This window comes from Vespa crabro, chromosome 15, assembly GCF_910589235.1.
Source record: "Vespa crabro chromosome 15, iyVesCrab1.2, whole genome shotgun sequence".
NCBI lineage: Eukaryota > Metazoa > Arthropoda > Insecta > Hymenoptera > Vespidae > Vespa > Vespa crabro.
In genome coordinates this window covers 2,416,515-2,437,076 of record NC_060969.1, presented here as the reverse complement: position 1 = coordinate 2,437,076, position 20,562 = coordinate 2,416,515, and the positions used below count along the sequence as shown (strand labels likewise).

The window sequence follows — 20,562 nt, the reverse complement described above, 5'->3', positions numbered from 1 at the left end:
TGACCGCAATTAAGTTATAAACGAACAAACAAACAAACAAACGAACGAACGAACGAACGAACGAACAAATGAACGAACGAACGAACAAATGAACGAACGAATGAACAAATAAAAAAAAAGAGAAAGAGAGAGAGAGAGGGAGAGAGAGAGAGAACAAAAATAATTAAACAAATTAAAGAATTATATATCGATTCTCTTCTTCTTCTTCTTTTTTTTTTTTTTTTAATTTATTCATTCATTAGTTCATTTATTAATTAATTACCTTTTTTTTGTTTTCTTCTTCTTCTTCTTCTTCTCCTTTCTCGATAAGAATATATCGATGCAATAACATCTTATCTTGTATCTCGGTAAACACAACATATAAAGTAAATATAAGAATAGAACTGGCTCTAATCCAATCCCTTAATACCAGAGAAATGTTTAGTTAAGTTGTTGCATAAACTAGAATGATTTATTTCAATTCCAAAATTGCATTCAGCATCACATTTTCATTAAGAAATAAAATATGAAATTTATTATTACAAGATGAACGTTTACAAGATTCCGTAAGTTAAATTATGTAAAAACATTGGACTAATCGTTCCTATATATTTTCCTCGTGAGTTATGGTAATAAGGAAAAATTTTATCGTTGTTTTCGATCTGTCGAAAGGGATGCGAAGGGAGGGTAGAAGAGGAGGAGGAGGAGGAGGAGGAGGAGGCGGGACGTATATAAATTCATTGGTTATTTTCTTATGGAACGATATTTTTTTAACTCATTGTTAAAAAATATAATAGCAATTGAGGAGAGACCCCGGTATAACTGTACACTTGAGGAGCAAACAACGGTACGCATGGGAACACATAATAAAAAGTTTTTCAACGTTTTCAAGTTTGAAAGATAGATATATATATATATATATATATATATATATATATATATATATAGAGATAGATAGATAGAGAGAGAAAGAGGGAGAGAGAATGTGTTTGATAGATGTAAAGAAAAAAACAAAACAAAATAAAAAAAGAAACACAACCCAGGAAAAGTATCTGAAATAAAAATGAAAAAAAAAAAAAAAAAGAAAATGAGAAAAGAAAAGAAAAAAAAATATCGTTTATGAAAGTGTTACACATATTTGTACACGGACACGTATATACGTACATATGTACCCATGTAACTACGTTTCACAAGTAAGTAAAGAAAATGACTATACTCAGACGTCGTAATAATGAAAATGGCGACGGTAGTAGGACCGTTAGAACGATTCTCAGGGATTTCTTAGCGGTAAGAGCTTGAAAATATATAGCTGAGAGAGAGAGAGAGAGAGAGAGAGAGAGAGAGAGAGAGAGAGAGAGAGAGAGAGAGAGAGAGAGAGAGAGAGAGAGAGAGAGAGAGAGAGAGAGAGAGAGAGAGAGAGAGAGAGAGGGAGAGGGAGAGGGAGAGTTGAAAGAGTTATGTGGCTTATCGCTAAATCGGGAATGTGCCATAAACGTTGTCGTCCGTGGACGATGTCCATGTGCGGATAATCTTATATCCAAGAGTCAATGCTTTTTACAACGATTTATCTTCTAGCGGTATAGTCATAAAGGAAGACTATAGTATCCACGTATACATATATTTCCTTTTTTTTCTTTTTTACTTTTTTTCTTTTTCTTTTTATTTTCTTTCACAAGCAGTGGCATTAGAGAAAGATGCAGAACTTTGATTAGTGAATCCTACTAATGCATTTTTATTATTATTATTATTATTATTATTATTATTATTATTATTATTATTATTTCTTTTTCTTCTTTCTTTATTTTTTATTTTTATTTTATTTATTTTTTATTACAGATCGCATTTTATTTATTTATTTTTTCCTTTCTTTTTGGATATTCTTATCAACGTTCTCCCCCTCTCTCTCTCTCTCTCTCTCTCACACACACTCTCTCTCTCTTTCTGATTTAAATTAAATTCGTGATAGACGAAATTTAAAAATGTCATGTAAAATAATAGGAAACGTTGCATGAATCTCGCATGAATAAATATTATAATTATTATTCGAGACACGCTTTTAGTATTTTCTTACCTTCGTACGAAAACCCGAAAAGAAGGTACGTCGTGGCGCAGAATACGACGACATGTTGATCTTGTTGACGACCATGGTCATGGCAATTCAAGAATGAATTCTTCTCTCTCTCTCTCTCTCCCCCCTCTCTCTTTCTCTCTTCCTTTCGTTCTATCCTCTTCACAGAGTTCCTTCCTCTCAGATCCACAGGAAAAATTAGCCGGGAAGAAATCGTTGGTGAAATGAAATCGATTCCACCTTTCGAAATGCAGCGTTCTCCTGGTAAGTACTACCTCCTCCCCTGACACCCTCACCGTTTTTTTTTCTTTTTCTTTTTCTTTATTTTTTTTTTTTTGTTTTATATTCAAACTTGCAGTTATCACGCACGTTTTCTTATCACGTTGCACTGGCAACGTATAAAAATAAACATACGAATCTGAACGTCAATCATATTAACATGTAATAATATAAATTTAAAGTTCGTTTGTATATATATATATATATATATATATATATGTTATATGTATATATAAAACATAAATGATAGATTTGTCACAGTCCGATATTTATAAACTTAATGAAAATCATTGGACAATTATTATTGACGCGATCAAAGTTGAAAACGATAGACGACAAATCCGTACATGCCGATGAATAAAAATATTCTATTGATTTAGCGTAATTATCATACGTTGCCATTTATAAATCTTGCCACTACGTTTTTTCCTTTTTTTCTACTCTTTCTATATTATCCCAACGAATCGATTATAAAACTGTCGTACTACGATAATATCAAGATGTTGATGATACGATAAAAACAACAAGAATACCGAACATGCCGACGGACACGCTCCAACTGAGCTAGCACGTATCTTACCTTGCCATTTATAGGCCCCCACTACTTCTCTAAAGAGCCAATCGAAAGACAGTGACTCTCGGCGGCGCGCTATACAAAACACAAGCCGAATGAAAACTTGTTCGATGTAAGTAAGTTACTCTCTTCGAGTCTTTTAGATTGAACGTGACCTTCGAACCCGATGGGACGTGTGTTCGGTTAGTTAAGAATAAGAGAAGGGATAGAACGACGATCATTGGAAGATTCTTGAGCGTCGCGACGCGAGAACTCCATGTGGTAGGGTTAGAAGAGGCTGGAACAGGCAATCTTTGATGCGACTTCTCGACGAATCGTGGTACTTTTCGCAGAACGAACGGATTCTGTTCATCTAACTAACTAAGTAAGTAAGTAACATACAAATCTATCTATCCTTTCGTTCCTATCGTTATTACGATCGAATTAAATGCCCATTATTTTTTTCAACATAAAAAACACGCACTTACGTCGTACGAAACGTAATTTTTTTTTTCTTTTCTTTTCTTTTTTTTTTTTTCAGGGACTTCAACCATCAATTAACGATCGTCGATCTAACGATTCAAGTATCATCATTGTGGTGATTTCTTTTTTATTTTTCTCTTTTTTCTTTTTCTATCGATAAGAAATTGTTGCTAGCGGGTAAGGGGAGATATTAAAAGATAATCATTCGATGATTTCATTCGTACTAAACGATTAAACGTCGATTTAGGATGAAAATCAAAAACAAAAGTTTGTTATTAATCGTTCTTCCGAAAATTTATTATTTTCTTGATTATTTGATCTCTTGTAAATAAAAATACATATATATTATCGTGTTAACGCGTTGATACGTGAATCATTAACGTAATCATTACATTTTCTATTTATTTATGTGTCCGAACTCCTTCATCCGCACATCCTCCACGTCCCCACCACGATCTTTATAATTATTTTCTCAGTCATATAATCATTGTGCAACATTAAACAATGATATTTACTGTCGATCAATCCATCCGAGTCGATTATTCACGATTCAGTAGTATATTACGTAAATCTTACGTGGATTTTCCGTATGATTTGAAAAGAAAAATAAATCTAACAATGACTTACGGCTACTCCCGATTATTTTTGACATAACAAAGAAGAATGGGTATGTGTATGGGTTCACGGGGAACTCCCAATTTCTTGGTAAAACTCTCGGAGATGTTAAGGACCAGCCGAGGGTTTGCTTTAACAGCTGTTTCGATAATCCATGGAACGAAGAAGGAAAAAGATAGAGGAAGACAGATAGACAGAGAAAAAGAGAAAGAGAGAGAGAGAGAGAGAGAGAGAGAGAGAGAGGGAGAGAGAAACATACGTTAAAAGGGGTCAAAGATATGCTTACGTAGAATCCTACGTCGATGTTCTGATTCCTGCGAACCTACGTGAAATTCAAGCGGAAAACAATTTTGTTGATGTTAGCAACACGTGAGTGAGTCTGTAAGTGTGACGAGTTCTAACGCGTATAATGAGAAAATAAAAAAAAAAAAAAAAAAGAAATAAATAAAAAAGAAAGACACTGACGCACGGGCCAATAAACGGTGTAGCAACGTGCGTTCTCATTGAGCTCTCGAGGAAAAGAGAGAGAGAGAGAGAGAGAGAGAGAGAGAGAGAGAGAGAGAGAGAGAGAGAGAGAGAGAAGACGAAGAAAAAATAAAACCAATGTAACTTGAATGAAGGTGTCATCGTCCTTCTTATTATTTCTTTTTTTTTTCCTTTTTTTTTTTTTTTTTTAATACTCGTTTACAAAGTGACCAACATTCTCTTTATAAATTGATTTATTTCTTTTTATGGAAACAAAAAAAGAGAAAAAAGAAAATGAGAAAAGAAACTAATTTTTTTCTATGGGAGAGAGAGAGAGAGAGAGAGAGAGAGAGAGAGAGAGAGAGAGAGAGAGAGAGAGATAAAAATTAGTTTCTTCGAAAAAAAGAAAATAAATAAATAAAATCTAAGAAACCAAAATGACTCTTAAATTTTTCAGAAGTATAAGTGTCATGAACAAATTTTTCTACGAGATATAAATATTAAAAAGTAAGAGGAAAAGAAAAGAAAAGAAATATTCGTGGTATAGCGAAAATAAATGATGAAGTAGGCCATAGTTTTTTTTATTTTTCTTTTTTTTTATCTTTTCTCTAGAAAACTAAATTAGAAAAGTTGGTCTTCCCTTCGTATACTTTCAAATCTTTTACGATGAAAAAAAAGAGACGGAAACAAAAGAAAAGTAAAAAAACAAAAAAAAAGAAAGATAAAAAATGAATATATAAATCTCATTCGTTAGATATTAAAATGAAACGAAAACTTAACGCTCGTGAGCGAATGTTTTACATCAGTGAAAATAAAAAAGAAAAGGAAAAAAAGAAAAAAGAAAAAAAAATGATAAAAATCTCGATTAATAGTAACGATATTAAAAAACGCGTATTATTTTTCTTTTCTATCTTTCTTGTCCTTTCTCTCTCTCTCTCTCTCTCTCTCTCTCTCTCTCTCTCCCCACCTTATCTCTATTTATTCTCTCGATTTATCTATCTATGGTATCCTATTCGAGATATGAACTTTGACACTATAAATCAAGGAAGAAAATAGGAGTGGCGATGGGAATCGGACGTCCATGAGCGTCGCGACGCAATTAATTTCGACGAAGCGTGATGATGGAGCCTTCTCCGTTACTATTTGTGACTTTCTCGAAGAAGAAAACGATGCCTTAGAAGAGACAGAATCGGTGGAGAAGAAATACAAAAACAGAGAAACAGAGAGATAGAGATAGAGAGAGAGTGAGAGAGAGAGAGAGAGAGTGTGTGTGTGTGTGTGAGAAAGAGAAAGAAAGAGAGAGAAAGTGTAAGAAATAGAAAGAGAGAAAGAGAGAGAGAGAGAGACAGCGTGTGAGAAATAGAGAGAGAGAGTGAGAGAGTGAAAAAGGAAAAAGGATTCTTCCAGCTCGAAAGCTCTGCTCTTTGGCGACGCACAGTCGCGTGTATATTTATCCAAACCTCCAAACTCTGGCACACGAGTTTTGCGACAACTAACGAAACTCGCGATCATTCCTCTCTCTCTCTCTCTCTCTCTCTCCCTCTCTCTCTCTCTCTTTCTCTCTATTTACCTCTTGTACTTTCTTCCTTTAAAATTGTTTATCATGTACGAAGAGTCAGTCATAAAAAAAAAAAGAAATGGAAAGTGTTTTGGAGGAAAAAAAAGAAAAAGAAAAAGGAAGGAACGAAAGGAACGAAAAAATTTAATCATATTTTTTTTTTTTTGTGACGAACAATTGTTGCCACAGTTTCTTAATGCCTCTGCTGTCTTTCCTTTTTTCCTTTTTCTTTTTTTCCTCCCGTTTTTTTTTCTTTCTTTTTTTTTTCTTTTTTTTTTTTTTTTTCTTTTGTTTCAATCACAATTTTCCATTATTATTATTATTAGTCTTATTTGTTCATACTTCTTGGGAATTTTCTTAATAATCGTATTATCGATTGTACTTTAATAGACGATTAAATTTATAACTTCGCACTAGTTGGATCAAGGACTTCTTCACTTTAGTTTGGCTTTTAGATTGGCCAGTTGAGTTGACATAATCGAGACGATGAAAGGACTATTACGAAAAGTGACCGAATGCAATGGTGTCAATGAAAATAATAGTGATTAAATTAATTATTTACGATTGATTTATTTATATTAAAATAACGAACATATGAAAAAAATTTCTTCATAGATATTCTTTTGCATATGCACGGAATAAATTAAATGATTATCGATTTAATGTATTATAATAATCTTGTCATTCGATATGCCATTTTATACGATAGCCTTCTCTTTAAATATTTGATGCAGGTAGGTGCAATGGATAAAACAATTGCAGATAATAGCATTTTTAAAATGCTAAATTAATGATATTGTATTATATTGCAAATTATTATTATTATTATTATTATTATTATTATTATTATCATTATCATTATCATTATTACTATATATACATTTAAAAACTCGCGATATAATTTATATTAATTAAAAAAAAGAAAAAAAAAATTGTATTCCATATAAGTGCACGTTATTTAACGAAGGAGATATAAATTGCGTAAAGAGAAAAAGATAAAGAAAAAATAAAAATAATAAACAAATAAGAAAAAGAAGAAATACAAAGTAAAGAAAAAAAAGAAAAAAAAAAAGAAAAAACGATGAGAGAATTGAATCGATGAAACGTAAGAAAAGAAAACATCGGTAGCGAAACGTACGATTAAATTGCTCGACGAAGACGAAAAAAAGAGAGAGAGAGAGAGAAAGAGAGAGAGAGAGAGTGTGAGAGAGAGTGAGAGGATGGAGAGACACGGAGATCGTTAATGGCACATAATTCACGCGATGAATGCGAATTACTCCCCATGGCTGTAATTTTCTGCCTTCTTTTTCTTATTCTTACATCTCGCGAGCCATCTGTTTACTTATGTAATGCTTGTGCAATAATTACCGATCTTTAAGCAATTTACTGCCTCCGGCGCTACCGAACGATCTTGCAAAGATACAAAAAGGATTTAACATTCTCGAACTCATTCTATACTTCATCATTATAGATAGATAGAGGTAAGGTACATACGTATATTGTTCTTCGATATAATAAATATCAACATTAGAATGTTATGTATGTAAATGGAATTGTATGCTTTTTTTTCTTTTTTTTTTTTTTTTTTTTTGTTACTTTAATACGGATGGAAAAAAAATTTCATAGCAATTAGAAAACGAGAATCGTTATGTTTAATAAGTTAATTAACGAATGGAAAATAATTTCGTTAGATCCTACAAATTTACGTAGATAATTATCATACGAGATTTATTTATTTATTTTTTTTTTTTTTATTTAAATCGCAAAACTCGTAATTGGAAATATCAAACGGATATCTCTACCCGCTCGCATTTCGATTTAATCGATATTATCTAGAAATGTTCAACCTTTATATACTAAAGTATATTTATATATTACGTTAAAAAAAAAAAAATAAATAAATAAATAAAAAGAAATACGATATATATGTGATATAAATCTAAAAAAAAAAAAAAGAAAAAACATGGTACAAATTATTACAAAAATATATATATATATATATATATATAATAATTTCACCTTTTCCCTCTTGCGTTACCGGCGATCATTGTAATATCGTATAAATCGAAAGGCCAAAAATATAAATCAAAATGGTCGATTGGCTCGATGATTTAGTATATATGCACATTATAAAAGTCTGAAACGGTTAATGGTTCAATTGTTTGGGTCAAGCCAAACGATAAAAGATTAGTCACTATTGAGCTTCTGAATGAAAAGAACTACACTTTAAGGAGTTTGCATTTTATTTATTAGCTTTTATTCTCTTTCTCTCTCTCCCTATATATATTATATATATATATATATATCTTATATATACATATATATATTTATATGTATGCATGTTTGTATGTATGTATGTATGTATTCGACACACAATCGTAACTTATTTAATTCGATAAATGACTCCAGAGATCTTTAACCTTGGAATAATCATGAGCGTTGATTTTCGATGATATTTCAAAACGTACCACCCACGTTCGATTCTAAAAGACTTTAATTTCATTCCCACATTATTATTCTTTTTGCGATCTTATCGATGATAATATCGAAGCTAATCGACGAATGTGCACAGAGTGCCACGTGGAAAGAAATCTTTTTTTACATCTATCTGTCCTCCATATACGTTTCGTTTTTTTCTTGTAATATTTCTTCTTTTTTTTTTTTACACACTCCTTTTACACACATACATATCTATATACATTTCCTTCGTTCCGAGCTAATAATAAATGTTTCCTTCGTAATATTGTTCCTCTGTATCCTCTTCTATCTCGTAATAATAATCCTCAGTAGTCGACTCTGAGAAATAATTGGCAATCACTTTTTTTACCTCATCTTCGTCCTCAGTGGCAAAATAAGGATTGATTCCAGCAAATCCTAAGAAAACTTCTTCGTTTATCTTTTTAATGACAGCTACGAAGATCTCTAACGTCGGTTTTGGCACCTTTCATTTAATAATTTTATAATAGAAAAAAAAATATATATATATATATGAACAAAGATGAATTTGATTGTAAATCTAACTTTTTTTTTAAACTCATCAATACTGTCAGCTATCTTTCGTGTTAGGATAGGCTCGTCCAACAAAAAGGCACCAAAATATTCAATGGCTTCTGGATAACTTTCAACGCTACTTTTCAAATCGTCCGTCTTCTTGGCATAATATTTAAAGGCACATAAAGGCGGTGGTGGTTTTGGTATTTCGTAATAATGATTTTCGGCCATGTACTCTGGGAATAGTGTCATGAATACGTGTACTTTACTTCTGGCCTAACAATCGAATGTAATTTTCTGTTTTTTTTCTTTTTTTTTTTTTTTTCTTCTTAAATATAACATAACGCATTGTTATCGAACAGGTAAAAGAAAAATATTGCATGTCATAGTGAAAATAGATATGATTATTACTTTATTAGGTGCCCAAATAGGTGGATCAATTCTATTTATATCATCTTCATCTTCAGGATCAGCTTCGTACTCGTACGTGTATCTTTGCATATATGTACCAACTATCGATTCTTTTGGCATTTTTAATAGATCACCAACTATCGTTGTTCTATGTGACTGATTGTCTAATAAACTGTGAAAATAATTTTCAATGTCGTTTATGGCCCTTACAGGACATTTTTCAGGTGGAACATCTTCCGGGCATGTGAAAGGATAAGGAACAGGCCAATCGATCGGCGGTGGTCTACTTTTCAATCTAATGGCCATACATTTGCCATCAGTTAAGCCTAAAAAAAAAAAAAAAAAAAAGAAAATAATAATGGAACGATCGATGATAAATAATAATATTCGAATTCCATTAACGTTGTTCTTTTAAATCTGATATATATATATATATTTTTTGTTTGTTTGTTTGTTTGTTTGTTTTGTTTACGTTAGACCTGCGATAATTTCGTCCGTAATTACGACGTTACTCTCAACGAACATTTTCTTTATAATCTCCTCGTCAAGCTCAATCCTTATTTCCTCTTGAACATCGAATATTTGCCGTAACAGATCACGTATCAATTCTGTATACGGTGGACATTGCATTTTGATCTTTGGATTACCTTGTTCGTCCTTGAATACCCACGGATACATAACAATGATAAACAATTCGCTAAGTTCTAACATCATTTGTTCCATAAACATTTCATATTCTTCCTTCTCCTTAGTCTCCTTCTCTTCCTTCTCCTTATCCTCGATCAATTTTCTTTATAAAATATTTCTATCTCATACATTCGTCGTTTTAACGTTAACGCGATAAAAAAAAGAGAGAGAGAGAGAGAGAGAGAGAGAGAGAGAGAGAGAGAGAGAGGATCGATGTATTTAATCTGAAGAACCTTGATTATGGTTGGTTGTACGAGAGAAGATAAAAAAAGAAAAAAAGAAAAAGAGAGAAAAAAAGAGAAAAAAAATAAATAAAAAAAAAAGATCGTAATACTTAAAAGATCTCGCACAATGCATAAACGTACGAAGAATTTACTTTTCTATAATACGTAGGATTAAAATTATTTACGAAAAAAGACAGAAAAAGAAAAAAAAGAAAAAAAGGATAAATAAATGACAAATTCAACCTTATGGCTTCCTCCTTTTGCCATCGAATTTCCTCTTTGGGTCCACGCTGTTCGGGAGATATTTCCCAAACTGGTGGTAAATCCTCTTGGATCCTTCGAAATTCTGCCAACAATATTTTTTGCAACATCGGCGCATCGGCACCAAATATGAGGTTAACCATTTTACCATTCTGAATAAACATCCATACTGGTTCACTAAAGCCACGAAATCTTCGAAGATCTTCGATCTCGTCGTTCTTAGCTATCGCATAATTTATCGCTTCACCCGCAACCTCCATTTTGATTTTTCGTAGTATGCCAACCATAGCTACGCAAGGACCACTCCATTCGGAATAAACGTCAACTAGTGTTAGACCAGGACGTTCTAATAATTCCTGCCAATCCTTGTCGTTGTTAATCTCGGTCTGTAATGCGACGGTTGCTTTCTTGACTTTCGCCATATAATAATAAAGTTCAATCAAAGAGGTTAACCTCTTTTTTATGTACTATTCTTTGTTTTTTTTTTTTTATTATTATTATTATTTTATATCTCCACAATTAGTTTCACCTCGAAAATGAAATTTTTATTCACTTTTATCGTGTCTCGCGAATTGAATTGAAAAGAGGAAAATGTTCTTCTTTCTTTCGTTTTTTTTTTTTTTTTACTTCTTTTTCTTAATTGTCACTACAAAAAAAAAAAGAAAAAATCTTTTGTCTCTAATCTTTTAACGTTGAACCTCCTTTACTTTTTTCTTTTGTTCGTCGACGATAATAAACATCACCCCCACCCCCTCTCTCTCTCTTTCCCCTTTTTCACTTCTTTCGATTTCTACGATTATAATGTTTTCAATCGTTTTGAAATAGAAATATTTTCTCTTTCATTTATTTATAAAACTACGTTGTATTTTTAATTGATTTCTCATCATCGTATCCATCCATACACGTACATATATATATATATATATATATATATATATATATATATATATATATATTTATATATATTTAAAATCAAGTCCATCCTTCTTGAATTTAATCGATTTGAGATCCGTCAACGTTAACATTTTCTAGCGAGGAAATGCAAATAATGTCGCAAGAGGCTTTTAATGACAAGAGATAAGAAGAATAAGTCCGCCCATCGTCTTTGATACGTGCTTATGTTACTTGCATCCTGCCGGTAAAGTAAAGAGAGAAACGTTTAAGAGGAACAAGAAGAAGAAGAAGAGGAGGAGGAAGAAGAAGAAGAAGAAGAAGAAGAAGAAGAAGAAGAAGAAGAAGAGGAATAAGAAGCAAGAGATGGAGGAGGGAAGAGGAGGAGGAGGAAGAAGGATGAGGGGAAGAGATCGAGGGCAAAGATAAGCTCGTTTGGATCTTTGGTACATCCCTTTGGTACATCCTGTGTACGAGTTTTGACCGTACTTAATTCGTCTCGGACTTGTAATAATTAGTCAGCCGAGAGATGATAGCTTCAACGTCGAGTTTGATAGACGAGAATAGCGAGAAGAAACATTGGCCCAGCTTTATGTTTCACACGGTTGCTCTCACCAATTTTTCTATCTCATACGTATATTTGTGTGTGTGTGTGTGTGTGTGTGTGATTGAGAGAGAGAGAGAGAGAGAGAAAGAGAGAATGAAAGAGAGATAATAATAATTAATCACGACTCGTTACACAAGTCGCTTATGAATGATTTATAAGTCGACCTTTTAAGAATAACAGAACGACCTCGCGAAAAAAAGTTCGTCACCTATCTTTTATATACCCACGATGTTGAACTTCATCGATGCAACGAATTGCATCGATTTATTTATTTGTTTGTTCGTTTGTTTATTTATTTCTTCTTTCCTCTTCTTCTTCTTTTTCTCTTTCTTCCTCTCGTATCACCGATCACGAATCAAGATTTCAAAATTGATTGCCAATAGGAATAATGTATATTTCCATAGCCACGTGAACGGAATTCCTTTTTTTTTTTTCTTTTCCCTCTTTTCCTTTTCTACCTCCTCTTTCTATTTTTTCCTCTCTCTTTCTCTCTCTCTCTCTCTCTCTCACTCTTTTTTTTTCTTTTTTCTTTTTATAGTTCATCTCGCATATGCATTAGTTCGATCGTAAAACGTCACTTTCAAATGTTTTCTGTGCATCGTGTGTTACATCACACGAGCTATGTACGTATGTATGAATATATGTATGTACATTTATTTGTGCGTGTATGTGTGTGTGTATGAATGTGTCTAAGAAAGAGAGAGAGAGAGAGAGAGAGAGAGAGAGAGAGAAAGAATACGTACGTTTTAAGTATGTATATATGAATATACCTACTGGGTCGTAATTAACGCACGGAAATAGACGCAAGGCCGGTGCTAATTTAGTCATTTCAATCACTTTCGATATCTCTCTTGATTAATGATCACGGTGATCTTTCAAACTCTTTTTTATGTCTCGATTATTACAAGCTTGAAATTATTTTCTATGCTCGTTATCCCTTTTTGTTTTCTTCTTTGTAAAATATATATATATATATATGTATAAATATATATATAATAAAATTTATGTTTTTGATATTTATTTAGAAGGGAGATAATATTTATTTAAGATTTACGATTAATCACTATAATTCGTTTCTTTCCTCTTCTTTTCTTTTTTTTTTTCTTTTTCCTTTTCTCCTCTTCGTATATTTAAGTATGTACGTGCCTAAGCAATTTTGTAATATTGCAATCCTTCTCAAATTTCGCATGTAGTATGTGCTATAATATCAAAGTGACGAAAGCAAACCAGAAGTAAATGTTTTGCAATAGGTCGCAATATTATTGGCATCTTGCTTGCACAGCATGAAATGAAGCTTGTAAAAAATCTTGCAGATCCATTTCTTTTTCGTGTTTTTGAAAGGAGGATGGGAAAAATTTCTTTTACTTTTTTTCTGTTCTCTCTTTTTTTTTCTTTTTTTTTCTTTCTTTCTTTTTTTCTTTCTTTTTTTTTTTTTTTTGAATAACCTTCGCGCTTTCATACTTAATTTCCGTAATGTCTTATCGATTTTTTTTGACCCAGTTAGAGAAAACTCTCTCTCTCTCTCTCTCTTTCTCTCTCTCTCTTTGTCTCTATTTCACTTCTCGTTTCCTTTAGAAATTTTTACAAAACAATTTTCTTCTCTCATCTAGGATGTTCTGTCAATCAACGATTAGATTGACGCTGGAGCCAGTACGTTCCGGTAATAGACTTTACGATCTCCATTGACGCCGTTCAAGATTGTACGGGTTACTTTAGTGGTCTAGTCTAGACTCTTTTTTTCCTTTTTCTCTCTCTCTCTTTCTTTCTTTTTTTTCATGTCGTTTTTTTTGTTTCCTTTCTTTTTTTTTTCTTTAGTTTAACCTGAATACAAAAAAGATTACTATACACGAAAAGATATATATATATATATATATATAGAGAGAGAGAGAGAGAGAGAGAGAGATAGATAAATAGATAGATAGATATAGATAGATAGTATCTTAGAAAGAGTTAGAGTTTATGAGAAAAAAGGGTGGGGGATTAGCAAACGACAGAACTATAAAGACAAATAGTAGAGAAACGAGCCCAACGAGAACTAATAGTTTATATTTGCATTGGCCATTAAGATGAATTGCAAAAGTTTTGTCGGAACTGCCGTGGAGATGATAAAGCGAACGAGATGGCCAATAATTTTTCACACTGCAGATTAAATTTCGCAGATTAAAAGTATTTCACTTTTTTTTTTCTTTGTCTTTCTTTGTCTCTCTCTCTCTCTCTCTCTCTCTCTCTATCTCTCTCTCCCTCTCTCTCTTTCTTCTCTTTTTTAATGAAAAAAGCTTTTCCTTCCTTTAGATATTTTCAAAAGCACGCTTATTATATTTCTTTGAGAGTACTTGGAAATCGATTTATTATCATCATCGATGTGCGATTTATTCAAAGGAAAAAAAAAAGAAGAGAAAAAAAAGAAAGAAAAAAGAAAAGAAAAAAAAAAAGCATATACATAATTCTCTTGGAAATGATTGCAATAAGACTGCGTATTGCTCGCTTAAAACGATGCAACTTCAAATCGTCGATGTCTCTATTCTAGCACAGTAATAAAACTATGAATTACGTTCCCGACAATAGCGTCGTTAAATCGATCGTTCGATATCATTTCAGTTCTTCTGACCTTCGAGTAAACGCCTCCGCGAATCGGTAGAAGACGCAATCGTAAAACGATATGATTCATTAAACGACTAGTTTTGTTACGATAATCGAATCGTATGTTTCATTATTCTGCGACAACTACGAAGAAATATTTCTTTTTTTCTTTTTTTCTTTTTTCTTGTTCCTTTTCTTTTCTAAGTATCTCTCAAACGACGAGCAAGATCTACTACTGTATTATCTTTCTCATTTTTTACTTTTTCTTTTTCTCTTTTTACTCTTTTTTTTTGTTCTTTTTTCTTTTTCTTTTTTAAATTATTATTATTATTATTATTATTTTTTTTTTTTTTACTATTTTTATTTATCCACTTTACCTTCAAACACGTACGTATTTTTATATTACGAATGTACCTTTAGATTTTACTATATCTACATGACAGTCTTATTATTATCAAAGGCTGTATCACGCGAGCAATGTTTGCAAAGAGGGCCATGTTGGCAAACGAAAATGATTTCTTAAGTGGAACAAGCTCGATTCTGAGAACACCGAAAGTAGTACTGCCAAAACACCTGTAAGGATTTACTTGCATTATAACAGTATAAAATTATTAAATATTAGCATTAAATTATTAGAACTATTCTGACATCAAATCAAATTATTTTATTCGCTGATTATATTTCAGTGAATGAAATAAAGAGATAAATAAATAAATAAATTAATTAATTAATAAATTAATAAATAAATAGATAGATATTGATATGATAGAATGAAAATAAAAGTAGTTTCTTTTTTTTGCTTTTTCTTTTTCCTTTTACTTTCTTCCTTTTTCTTTTTGCAAAAAAAAAAAAAAAAAAAAAAAAAGAAAAAAGATAAGCTAAGCTTGTAAATCAACGATAAATAAGTTCTTGTTATTTAATTTCATTTAATTCATTTCACTTTAGAGTTTTATCGAGTTCGCAGACAGTAATAATAATTATACGTTGTTTGTTATTCGTGTCAGAAGTCAAAAAGTGCGAAGTCGCGAAGTCGTAGCAAAATCTCACGAAAAGACGTTCCAGTTTACTTTCTTTCACGATTACGAATCATCGCGGCAGTTACTTTCTGACTAACGATCGTGGGACTTTCCACGTTTCTCCGCTACTAGCCAGTGTAAGTACGTACGACAAATCGTGTCAGCCGTGCATCGCACGATAATCAAGAATATGAGTCACGCTTGAGCGTGTCTCGTGAAAAGAGGCTGAAAGGCGTGTCTGTTGAATGTGCGAAAAAAAAAAAACAAAGAAAGGGTGAAAATATTTGTAATACTTGTACGAAATAAGAGGAAGAAGAAGAGGAAGAAGAAGAAGAAAACAAAGAAAAATAAAATAAATAAATAAATTAAATTAAATTAAATTAAATTAAATTAAAAATAGAAGAAGAACAGAAAAGAGAACGTACTTAAGGATCTAAAAAAAAAAAAAGAAAAAGATCCAAGTGATATTATAATTTTTCTCAATGACAAAGACATTCTTCCCTCCACGACCCTCCCCGTCCCCCTCTCAACTCTCTCTCCTCTCGAAGAAATCGCAGATAGTAGTCTAATAAGGGGGGAAAGAAAAAAAAAGAAAAAAAAAAAAAAAATACAAGAAAAAATACTTGAGTACTTTATATAACGTATATACTTAAATGAAATATTCTGAAATTATTTGAAGATCTACTTACAAAAAAAAAAATAGATAAACAAAAATGAGCAAAATATGTGCGAGCGAAATAATTTTTATTTTTTCTTAATGAAAAAGTACAAAAAAGAAAACCTTCGTTAAATCAGAAATACAATCTCTCTCTCTCTCTCTCTCTCTCTCTCTCTCTCTCTCTTTTTTCTCTCTCTTTTTTCCTTTTCTCACGCAGCATCCGTTTTCTCGGTATACACAACAATAATTAACCTGAATCGACTCCTTCAGACCCACGCTCAACGATTATGGGCGACGACGACGACGACGACGAATACGACGACTACGACGACTACGACGACCACGACGACGACGACAACGACATACTCGTTTCTTGCTCATTACAAAGGAGGAAGATAAGCTTGAAATATGCAGATCATGCTTTTAATCGAGCCTGCAACGAATAGTCTTTACTACGATAAGCTTGCGGCTCGTCTCGGCTCGGCTCAGCTTGGACTTGGATAATTATTAATAAGCCGAGCATACTCGCGGCGCGCTACGGCGCGTTTTGACGCCGTTTTCTAGGCCGACACTAAGAATCAAAGTAACGCCGACGTATTTCAAGGAATTTCAAATGAACAAGAAGAAAGATCTACTACTTCCTCGACCTGATTTTCCAACAAATTTTTATTATATTTCCAATTAAATCCGATTCCATTTTATTCTATATTTTTTTTTTTTTTTTTCATTTTTTTTCTTTTTTTTATCCCCTTTCAATCTCTCCAATGTCTCGTTCGATCAGGCTCGACATTTTTTTTATTAATGTTTTTCAGTAACAATTTTTTTATTACTTTCTTTTTTTTCTTTCTTTTTTTTTTTTTTCTTTTTTTTTATTACAAAAAATCATATTTCTTATTAACAACGAACTAATGGGATATATAGTTTTGTTATCGTTTCTTTTCTTTTTTTTTTCTTTATTTTTCTTTTCTAATAAAATAATTGTTATATCGAAAAAAGAAAAAAAAAAGAAAAAAAGAAGCCAATAACGACGTACGACGACGAATTGAATCGGAAACATTTGAATTTCCTTGCTCGAATCGTTGCGATGTTCTTTAAATATATTTTTCATCAATGGGGCGGGGGTAGGGTGAGGAGGAGAGGGGAGGAGAGGGAGAGAAAGAAAGAAAAAAAAAAGAAAAGAAATAGAAAAAGAAAAATATAAAAGCCACGTTAAAAAAATTCTTTGGGAAGAAGTTATGGCATATACATAATAGTCCTTCACACGAGCTTCTTTTTACTGCAACGTTTCTGAACATGTACTCCCCGTAATTAACTGCTGCAATTTATCTGACCACGTAGAGGAAGAATAATGAGCAAGGGCCGAGAAACGAAACGTCGGTTCGTCGGTTGATTAATTCGTAAGTTAAATCATCGTGGGGGGTTTGAACGGGTCTAGACAAAAGGATGATGTATACGGATCAGGTGTTCGAAGGAGACATACTTATACTAAAGGGTGAAATGATAAACGAGTTTTTAACTCCATACAAAGAATATGCAAGGCCACGTTAGAATCAAATTAATAAATTAATCTACGGGTATGAGATTGTCATTGGAGGATATATATTATATATTTTATATTTTTATTAAAAAAAAATATATATATATATATATATATATATGTAACATAAATCACGTGGATCACTTCATTTTATCATACAATTTTCCGCATACACGTAATTTAATATTCGTAAATTTCAATCATGCAAAATTTTCTTATTGTTTCTTAAATGATCACATATATCTATATATATATATATATATATTTTATTATTATTATTATTATTATTATCATTATTATTACGGTTTTTCAAAGATATCTCGGAATGACGAAGACTTTGAGGATGTTATTAACTATGATTATGCTAATATGATCGTTTATAAAATCTTATATGAAGACAAGTAGGATAAAAAAAAAAAGAAGAAAAAAAACGAAAGAAAGAAGGTAAAAAAAGGAAAAAAAAGGCAAAAGAAAGAAAAGAGGAAAAAAGGAAGGAGAAAGAACGAGATACTATCGAGAATGGTATGTATGTATTATATGTATGTACGTGCCGGAGGACTCGTATTTCCTCTTTGACCTCGTAACCGATTCACCGGTCAAGGATCAAAGACTGGCCATAATCGCGAATAATCGACGACTATGTTCTACGATGAAGATGCGAATGCCATTGTGCAATTAATTTCAGTCGGCTAAGATATAAAGAGGGAGAGAGAGAGAGGAAAAGAGGGAAGAGAGAGAGAGAGAGAGAGAGAGAGAGAGAGAGAGAGAGAGAGAGAATCTCGGTAAGTACTAAATGTTCACGTTTGATATTAATCACTTCCTGGAGTTCGTTAATATGTATTTCACACAATGTGACAATCTTAGCATATTTGTCTGTGCGTGTGTATTTGTTTGTTTGTTCGTTCGTTCATTCGTTTGGTAATTTCGTAATTCAGTATAAAATTATGAGTAAAATCGTTATGAATATGATCAAATCGAAATAAGAAAAAAAAAAAAAAAAAAAGAAAAAGAAAAAAAAAAAGATTAAGCGATCGTTGCCGATGGTCGTTCATTTACGCAAATACGTACGACGTGCAAACAAAACACGTACGTACGTACATACATACATACATACATACGTAGAAATAACGCGTAAAAGTAAACGTAAACGTACACAACAGTTTGATATATACACTCGTTGATAATTTATACACGTAACTTTTGTCTTGATTTCCGCCTTCCACCGAGGAAGAAGGGTGTTTAAGTATAATCGTCGGAAACATCAATTCTCGTTGTAGCGTAGGAGAACGCATACCAACACCCACCGTGGCAAATAGCTCGAGCTATATGACCGGTATCACCATTGAACAATCTCGTTGTTCGTTTCCCCGACGAACGAATTGAACGTACACGTTTAATCGTTTGACAGCAATCGTCATTAACGATCATTAGGCGTTAAATGCTTAACGTAAGGTGTGCAAGGTCATTCCGTTACGACTTTATTTGTGATGCAACGCAATATCGATAATATTCGAAAGCATTAACATTCGACATTATTGTACCGATTTTAATTTATTAACGATCTAATTGTTAAGCTCGTAAATTATATTCGTATACGATCGATATATATGTATATATATATATATATAATTTATTTGTAATTACGTTCAAATCGTCATTAAAAAGAAATTTAATCGTTTGATTAAATCGTTCGATTTTAATGATACAAGGGACAAATCGACATTTTGATTGGACTTTTTCATTGGAATTATCGTGAATGAAATCACAATCGATCGATTCAATAATCATGTGTTTATAGGTAATAATAATTTCATTGAAATCATTATATCGAATAAATTTTAATGAAATTCAAAATTCAATTTAATTTTGGGATAATTTTTTTTCTATTCTTTTTTCTTTTTGTTTATTTTATTTTTTTTTTCTTTCCTTCAAAATCACACTCACGTAGAAATTCGCAAATTCGACGATAAGCTTTATCGAATTTGCGTTCTATCATTTTTTTTTTTCTGTTACTTTCTTTCTTATTTCCTTTTTTCTTCGCTTCTTCGTTCCGCGATATTAAAAGGAACATTATCAGTATAGGAAAATGTTAAGAAGTGTTTCACGATTTTCACGCGAGACAGGACGATACAGTTGAGGTGTGGCGTTAAAGAGATGCGTGTCGGCAAATTTATTAGCATTTCATTGGAAACGTGCGTAAGCCTTAGCCGACCATAACGCGTTCTATACGACATATATGTATGCATGAACGAACGTATAGCAACTGTAATAAATAATCTACTTGGATGTTTTAGTGATAATACGCTTGCGTAATAGAACCGGTGGGGGAGGGCGGAATTAATAGACGTCATCGATATGCTATTACTTGATTATTAAATTTTCTATTTATAGTTACAATTATTCCATTTACCGTCTCGCCAATGTGAACTTTATTATTATTATTATTATTATCCTGATTTAAGAATTTACATAAATAAAAAAATTTCCGTAAATGATAATAGAAATATTTCATGTCTTAATGCTTTTGGATTATGCCAACGAAAGTTAATATTTTATTTTATAACCTTAATAAAATCTTGTAGAAATAATTTTTTTTTCTATCGCCAACCATTTAGGGATCTCGATATGCGTGCGCGAGCATGAGACGCAACGAGAAATAGATTTTTATGGTAAATCGTAATTCAGTCGCACGTGACGAT

The 20,562-nt window shown here is 32.0% G+C and overlaps 2 protein-coding genes across 4 annotated transcripts in view; both read right to left on the bottom strand.

Moving 5' to 3' along the window:
• LOC124429278 (NAD(+) hydrolase sarm1) overlaps positions 1-20,562 on the bottom strand; it is a 93,795-nt gene that overhangs the window by 47,415 nt on the left and 25,818 nt on the right. The window contains exon 1 of one of the 3 annotated variants that reach the window (XR_006943413.1): positions 2,051-2,358. The exons of 1 other annotated variant lie outside the window; for it this stretch is intronic. The gene's annotated coding sequence lies outside the window, so the exon portion shown is untranslated. Of the gene's footprint in view, positions 1-2,050; positions 2,359-20,562 lie in introns of those variants that run through there. One more of the 3 variants, XR_006943408.1, reaches the window with a different exon arrangement.
• On the bottom strand, positions 8,349-11,069 carry LOC124429555. The gene is made up of 5 exons (XM_046974985.1): positions 10,557-11,069; positions 9,882-10,192; positions 9,352-9,728; positions 9,005-9,267; positions 8,349-8,927 (listed from the first exon to the last, which is right to left on the bottom strand). The coding sequence occupies exons 1-5, from the start codon at positions 10,994-10,996 to the stop codon at positions 8,717-8,719; spliced, it is 1,602 nt and encodes a 533-aa protein (XP_046830941.1). The 5' UTR covers positions 10,997-11,069; the 3' UTR covers positions 8,349-8,716.